Source organism: Pristiophorus japonicus, chromosome 19 (genome assembly GCF_044704955.1).
Source record: "Pristiophorus japonicus isolate sPriJap1 chromosome 19, sPriJap1.hap1, whole genome shotgun sequence".
Taxonomy (NCBI): Eukaryota; Metazoa; Chordata; class Chondrichthyes; family Pristiophoridae; genus Pristiophorus; species Pristiophorus japonicus.
In genome coordinates this window covers 448,990-457,195 of record NC_091995.1, presented here as the reverse complement: position 1 = coordinate 457,195, position 8,206 = coordinate 448,990, and the positions used below count along the sequence as shown (strand labels likewise).

General features: G+C 55.1%; 1 protein-coding gene across 1 annotated transcript in view; it reads left to right on the top strand.

The window, feature by feature from the left end:
* The window catches only part of LOC139230323 (nucleoside diphosphate kinase homolog 5-like), a 17,557-nt gene extending 9,813 nt beyond the window's left edge, over positions 1 to 7,744 (top strand). The window contains exons 4-5 of the mRNA XM_070862150.1: positions 253 to 371; positions 7,576 to 7,744. Coding sequence (XP_070718251.1) covers positions 253 to 371; positions 7,576 to 7,668 — 212 coding nt within the window. The 3' untranslated portion in view covers positions 7,669 to 7,744. The remainder of the gene's footprint in view (positions 1 to 252; positions 372 to 7,575) is intronic.
* The last annotated feature ends 462 nt before the right edge of the window (positions 7,745 to 8,206 follow it).

Sequence of the window (8,206 nt, the reverse complement as noted above, 5' to 3'; positions counted from 1 at the left end):
GGTGGGGGGGTGGGGAGGGGGGATGGGGGAGAGGGGGTGGGGGGATGGGGGCGGGAGGGGGAGGGGGTGGGGGGAGGGGGGGTGGGGGGAGGGGGGCGGGGAGGCCTAATTTATTTCTTGAAGTTAACAAATGAAGGAATTGAAGAAGAATTTCAAAGGTGAAGCTTTAGGAAGGTCCATGAAATGGTGTTAGCGTGCTGTTGGAGGGACATGCTGGATACTACTTGCTCTGTGTTTTCCAAACGCCTACAGTTACCATCGAGCCATTTCCAGCGGGCCAGGCTGCGGAGGACTACCTGAGTAAGTATGTCAATCCCACATTGCTCAGAGGCCTGACTGAATTGTGCAAACAGAAGCCAGCCGAGCCGATTGTAAGTACCTGTCGAGTGGGGGGGGGGGAGCATGGGTGGGGCAGCGGGCGAGGGGTGGGGGGGGGGGGGAGCATGGGTGGGGCAGCGGGCGAGGGGTGGGGGGGGAGCATGGGTGGGGCAGCGGGCGAGGGGTGGGGGGGGGGGGGAGCATGGGTGGGGCAGCGGGCGAGGGGTGGGGGGGGGGAGCATGGGTGGGGACAGCGGGCGAGGGGTGGGGGGGGGGGAGCATGTGGGGCAGCGGGCGAGGGGTGGGGGGCGAATGCCTGGGGTGGGGAGAGCGGGCGAGGGGGGTGTGGCTGGTGGGGGGTGTTGTGTCCTTGGCTGCTCTAACAATGACTCCACCAGGCAGTGTATTGTACTTGACCTGTAGAGACCTTCGTCCTTTATTGGTAACTCCAGAGTGAGGATCACACCTGGTGGCCTGCCTTTTATACTAGGCCAAGCACACCTGTACAGGTAACCTACAAGTCTCCCACTGCAGTGCCCTCTGGTGGAACACCTTGACATAGTACCAACAGTGGCCATGTAGGATACATGGCAGGGGAATGGGTGAGGGGTGTAGGGAGGGTGGGTGCCTGGGGGTGGGTGCCTAGGGTGGGTGCCTGGGGTGGGGGGGCAGTTAGGTGCAATGATATCCGTTAAATATTTACTTATATGGAAGGCGATGAATATCTTTGTTACATAGAGGCTAGGATGATAGAGCACAGAAGGAACACATTCAGCCCACCATGCCTGTGCTTGAGCTAGTCAATAAATTGCACTACCTTGCCCCTTTCCCCAGAGCCCTGTAACTCGTTCCCCTCCAAGTATATAGCCAATTCCCGGGACGATTGACTCAGCTCCCAGCGCCCTCTCAGGCCTCGTGTTCCAGATCGTCACAACTCGCTGCGTAAATAATGCACCCGCTGTGTCTTTAACCAATCACCTTAAATCTGTGTCCCCTAAACTCAACAGCTCTTTCAAAGAGCCGACACAGCCCCCTCAAAGCGGAGCAGGCTCGAGGGGCTAGATGGCCTACTCCTGTTCCTAATTCTTATGTTCTTACGTTCAAATGGCCCCCTCAATTGCCGTAATGAAAGTGCAGCAAAGGTTCACCAGACTGATTCCTGGGATGAGGAGAGATTGAGTAGACTGGGCCTGTATTCTGTAGCGTTTAGAAGAGTTTAGTGATCTCATTGAAACATACAAAATCCTTACGGGGATTGACCGAGTAGATGCAGGGAGGGTGTTCCCTCCCGGGCTGGGGAGTCTGGAACCAGGGGTCACAATCTCAGGATAAGGGGTCGGCCATTTGGGACTGAGATGAGGAGGAATGTCTTCACTGAGGGTGGTGAATCTCTGGAATTCTCTGCCCCAGAGGGCTGTGGAGGCTCAGTCGCTGAGTATATTCAAGGCAGAGATCGATAGATTTTTGGATATTATGGAAATCAAGGGATTTGGGGACAGTGCAGGAAAGTGGAGTTGAGGTGGAAGATCAGCCATGATCTCACTGAATGGTGGAGCAGGCTCGAGGGGCCGAATGGCCTGCTCCTGCTCCTAATTCTTATGTTTCTTATTTTACTGCCAATCCCCATATTCTCTTAGTGCCCAAAAATCTATCGATCTGAGCCTTGAATATACTCAACGACTGAGTCTCCACAGCCCTCTGGGGCAGAGAATTCCAGAGATTCACCCCCCTCTGAGTGAAGAAGTTTCTCCTCATCTCAGTCCTAAATGGCCGACCCCTGAGTCTGAGACTGTGACCCCTGGTTCTAGACTCCCCAGCCAAATGGCCGACTCCTAATTCATATGTTCTTATGAGGATATGTGGCCGGAAGCTGATTTCAGGGTCAGATATGAAGCCAAGGTTGCAAACAGTCTGGTTTAGCCTCAGATAGATGCTGGGGAGAGGGACAGACTCGGTGGCTAGGGAACGCAGTTTATGATGGGGACCGAACACAATGGGGGTGAGGTAGAGCTGGGTGTCATCAGTGTACACGTGGAAACTGTGTAACATCGCCAGTCTACACCCCTTGCCTCAGCTCATCCACTGCTGAAACCCTCACCCATGCCTCTGTTACCTCCGGACTTGACCATTCCAACACTCTCCTGGCCGGCCTCCCACATTCTACCCGACGTAAACTAGAGGTGATCCAAAACTCGGCTGCCCCCGTGTCCTAACTCGCACCCAGTCCCGCTCACCCATCACCCCCTGTGCTCACTGCCCTGTGTCCTAACTCGCACCGAGTCCCACTCACCCATCACCCCCTGTGCTCACTGCCCCCGTGTCCTAACTCACACCCAGTCCCACTCACCCATCACCCCCTGAGCTCACTGCCCTGTGTCCTAACTCGCACCGAGTCCCACTCACCCATCACCCCCTGTGCTCACTGCCCCCGTGTCCTAACTCACACCCAGTCCCACTCACCCATCACCCCCTGAGCTCACTGCCCTGTGTCCTAACTCGCACCGAGTCCCACTCACCCATCACCCCCTGTGTCCCCGTGTCCTAACTCACACCCAGTCCCACTCACCCATCACCCCCTGTGCTCACTGCCCCGTGTCCTAACTCACACCCAGTCCCACTCACCCATCACCCCCTGTGTTCACTGACCCATGTCCTAACTCGCACCAAGTCCCGCTCACCCATCACCCCCTGTGCTCACTGCCCCCGTGTCCTAACTCACACCGAGTCCCACTCACCCATCACCCCCTGTGCTCACTGCCCCGTGTCCTAACTCACACCCAGTCCCACTCACCCATCACCCCCTGAGCTCACTGCCCTGTGTCCTAACTCGCACCGAGTCCCACTCACCCATCACCCCCTGTGCTCACTGCCCCCGTGTCCTAACTCGCACCCAGTCCCGCTCACCCATCACCCCCTGTGCTCACTGACCCGTGTCCTAACTCGCACACAGTCCCGCTCAACCATCACCCCCTGTGCTCACTGACCCATGTCTTAACTCGCACCCAGTCCCACTCACCCATCACCCCCTGTGCTCACTGACTCCGTGTCCTAACTCACACCGAGTCCCACTCACCCATCACCCCCTGTGCTCACTGCCCCCGTGTCCTAACTCGCACCCAGTCCCGCTCACCCATCACCCCCTGTGCTCACTGACCCGTGTCCTAACTCACACACAGTCCCGCTCAACCATCACCCCCTGTGCTCACTGACCCATGTCTTAACTCGCACCCAGTCCCACTCACCCATCACCCCATGTGCTCACTGACTCCGTGTCCTAACTCGCACCAAGTCTCACTCACCCATCACCCCCTGTGCTCACTGACCTACATTGGCTCCTGGTTAAACAACACCTCGATTTCAAAATTCTCATCCTCTGTTACAAATCCCTCCGTGGCCCTTGCCCCTCTGTCTCTGTAACCTCCTCCAGCCCCTACAGCCTTCCCTATCTCTGTAACCTCCTCCAGCCCCTACACCCCTCCCTATCTCTGTAACCTCCTCCAGCCCCACAACCCCCGAGATCTCTGCGCTCCTCTAATTCTGCCCTCCTGACCATCCCTGATTATAATCGCTCCACAATCGGTGGCCGTACCTTCAGCTGCCTGGGCCCCAAGCTCTGGAACTCCCTCCCTAAACCTCTCCTCCTCTCTCCCTCTCTTCCCTCCTCCAAGACACTCCTTAAACCCTCCCTCTGTGACCCAGCTTTTGGTCACCTGCGTTAATTTCTACTTATGTGGCTCGGGGTCAAATTTTATCTGTTTGTCTGTAACGCTGCTGTGAAGCATCTTGGGACATTTTACTACATTAAAGGCGCTATATAAATACAAGTTGTTGTTGTATACCTGGAATACTGCGTGCAGTTTTGGTTTCCATATTTACGAAAGGATATACTTGTTTTGGAGGCAGTTCAGAGAAGGTTCACTCGGTTGATTCCGGGGATGAGGGGGTTGACTTATGAGGAAAGGTTGAGGAGGTTGGGCCTCTACTCATTGGAATTCAGAAGAATGAGAGGTGATCTTATCGAAACGTATCAGATTATGAGGGGGCTTGACAAGGTGGATGCAGAGAGGATGTTCCCACTGATGGGGGAGACTAGAACTAGGGGGCATGGTCTTAGAATAAGGGGCCGCCCATTTAAAACTGAGATGAGGAGGAATTTCTTCTCTCAGAGGGTTGTAAATCTGTGGAATTCTCTGCCTCAGAGCTGTGGAAGCTGGGACATTGAATATATTTAAGACAGAGATAGACAGTTTCTTAACCGATAAGGGAGTGAAGGGTTATGGGGAGCGGGCAGGGAAGTGGAGCTGAGTCCATGATCGGATCAGCCATGATCGTATTAAATGGTGGAGCAGGCTCGAGGGGCCGAATGGCCGACTCCTGCTCCTATTTCTTATATTCTTATGTACAATTCCATGATTCTGTTCTGATAAGCTGCGGGAGCTGAGGCCAGTTACAGTGTGAGAGCGTCTGGGCCCTGGGCCATGCTATGAGAAGCCACTCGAGATCCAAGCACGAGTTCAGTCTCTGAGGTTTCCCAGGACACATCAACATCATCATCGGCAGTCCCTCGAGGCGAGGATGACTTGCTTCCACGGCAAAAACGGATGAGTTCACAGGTGTTTCAGTGAAGGACGAGATATTCCAGATCCCGAACTACATCCTGAAGGGTGGAAGATGCCTGTGCGTAGATTTGTTTAACGTGGGGTGACCGTTGCACACCAGCCACCACACGGGCTTGACAGAGCTAGGTCTGGGTCCAGGGGCAAGGGTTAACCAGGACCCCTGGAGACCAGCTCTGCTGCACGGACCCAGTGTGCCCACATCGCAGTGTGGGCTGGTCCGTGCTACCCCTCGCCTCTCCTGGGCCCCGAACTCTCGCCTCTCCTGGGCCCCGAACTCTCGCCTCTCCTGGGCCCCGAACTCTCACCTCTCCTGGGCCCCGAACTCTCGCCTCTCCTGGGCCCCGAACTCTCGCCTCTCCTGGGCCCCGAACTCTCGCCTCTCCTGGCCCCCGAACTCCCGCCTCTCCTGGGCCCCGAACTCTCGCCTCTCCTGGGCCCCGAACTCTCGCCTCTCCTGGGCCCCGAACTCTCGCCTCTCCTGGGCCCCGAACTCTCGCCTCTCCTGGGCCCCGAACTCTCGCCTCTCCTGGGCCCCGAACTCTCGCCTCTCCTGGGCCCCGAACTCTCGCCTCTCCTGGGCCCCGAACTCTCGCCTCTCCTGGGCCCCGAACTCTCGCCTCTCCTGGGCCCCGAACTCTCGCCTCTCCTGGGCCCCGAACTCTCGCCTCTCCTGGGCCCCGAACTCTCGCCTCTCCTGGGCCCCGAACCCTCGCCTCTCCTGGGCCCCGAACTCTCGCCTCTCCTGGCCCCCGAACCCTCGCCTCTCCTGGGCCCCGAACCCTCGCCTCTCCTAGGCCCCGAACCCTCGCCTCTCCTGGGCCCCTAACTCGCACCTCTCCTGGGCCCCTAACTCGCACCTCTCCTGGGCCCCTAACTCACGCCTCTCCTGGGCCCCGAACTCTCGCCTCTCCTAGGCCCCGAACTCTCGCCTCTCCTGGGCCCCGAACTCTCGCCTCTCCTGGGCCCCGAACTCTCGCCTCTCCTAGGCCCAGATTACATCACTCCGCGATCTCTCGCCGCTCCTGCTGTACCTGTCCCGCGCTCCAATCACCGACCTGGACCTTGGTGATGTCCAATCCAGTCTCCCTCCTCAAAGCCGTATTTTAGTGGTGTAAACATTATCAGACGATCCTCAGCTATTTGTGTCCTGCAGGAATATATTCTTATGCTTTGTGGTGTTCATGCACGTTTGAGCTTGATGACATGGAAAACACACAGCAGACGCAAAATGTTTATAGAAACATAGAAACATAGAAAATAGGTGCAGGAGTAGGCCATTCGGCCCTTCGAGCCTGCACCACCATTCGATATGATCATGGCTGATCATTCCCTCAGTACCCCTTTCCTGCTTTCTCTCCATACCCCTTGATCCCTTTAGCCGTAAGGGCCATATCTAACTCCTTCTTGAATATATCCAATGAACTGGCATCAACAACTCTCTGCGGCAGGGAATTCCACAGGTTCACAACTCTCTGGGTGAAGAAGTTTCTCCTCATCTCGGTCCTAAATGACCTACCCCTTATCCTTAGACTCTGTCCCCTGGTTCTGGCAGATGAAGTATAATGTGGATAAATGTGAGGTTATCCACTTTGGTGGTAAAAACAGAGAGACAGACTATTATCTGAATGGTGACAGATTAGGAAAAGGGTAGGTGCAAAGAGACCTGGGTGTCGTGGTACATCAGTCATTGAAGGTTGGCATGCAGGTACAGCAGGCGGTTAAGAAAGCAAATGGCATGTTGGCCTTCATAGCGAGGGGATTTGAGTACAGGGGCAGGGAGGTGTTGCTACAGTTGTACAGGGCCTTGGTGAGGCCACACCTGGAGTATTGTGTACAGTTTTGGTCTCCTAACCTGAGGAAGGACATTTTTGCTATTGAGGGAGTGCAGCGAAGGTTCGCCAGACTGATTCCCAGGATGGCGGGACTGACATCTCAAGAAAGATTGGATCAACTGGGCTTGTATTCACTGGAGTTCAGAAGAATGAGAGGGGATCTCATAGAAACGTTTTAAATTCTGACGGGACTGGACAGGTTAGATGCAGGAAGAATGTTCTCAATGTTGGGGAAGTCCAGAACCAGGGGTCACAATCTAAGGATAAGGGGTAAGCCATTTAGGACCGAGATGAGGAGAAACTTCTTCACCCAGAGAGTGGTGAACCTGTGGAATTCTCTACCACAGAGAGTTGTTGAGGCTAATTCACTAAATATATTCAAAAAGGAGTTAGATGAAGGCCATCCCGGGAATCAGTCTGGTGAACCTTCGCTGCACTCCCTCAATAACAAGAACGTCCTTCCTCAGATTAGGAGACCAAAACTGAACACAATACTCAGAGTGCTCTCACCAAGGCCCTGTACAACTGCGGCCAGACGTGCTTTGCCCAGACCTGCCCCACGCTCCAATCACCGACCTGGACCTTGGTGATGTCCAATCCAGTTTCCCTGCTCAAAGCCGTATTTTAGTGGTGTAAACATTATCAGACGATCCTCAGCTATTTGTGTCCTGCAGGAATATATTCTTATGCTTTGTGGTGTCTGTGCACGTTTGAGCTTGATGACATGGGAAACACACAGCAGACGCAAAATGTTTATCGATGGTCTCAAGCTTCTCACACTGCGTGGTTTCACTTCCCTGTCACAGATCTGGCTGGCACAGTGGCTCCTGGATCACAATCCCAATGGACACAGAGTTTGGGAGAGCGAGCTGACCCAACCCCCCCAGTGGCCCTTCTGAGCCCGCAAACGCACCCCACCAGCGTGATCGACCATTGTTTGGAGCACTTGGCTGCTTGGCTTCCTGACAACTTTCATGGAGCTGCAACCATCTCCACTGACTCGAAATTACTATTGTTATTAAATTTCTCTGCTGTTACATCGACTCAGGATTTGTTGAATCATTTACACTTACAGTGAACAAAGTGTTTGCGTGTGTGTTCCCTTGCTTGTTTCTTTTTGAGAGTGTTGGGAGTGTCATCATTATTATCACAGGCAGTCCCTCGGGATCGAGGAAGATTTGCTTCCACTCTAAGCATGAGTCCTTAGGTGACTGAACAGTCCAATACGGGAGCCACAGTCCCTGTCACAGGTGGGACAGACAGTGGTTGAGGGAAGGGGAGGGTGGGACTGGTTTGCCGCACGCTCCTTCCGCTGCCTGCGCTTGGTTTCTGCATGCTCTCGGCGACGAGACTCGAGGTGCTCAGCGCCCTCCCGGATGCACTTCCTCCACTTAGGGCGGTCTTTGGCCAGGGACTCCCAGGTGTCGGTGGGGATGG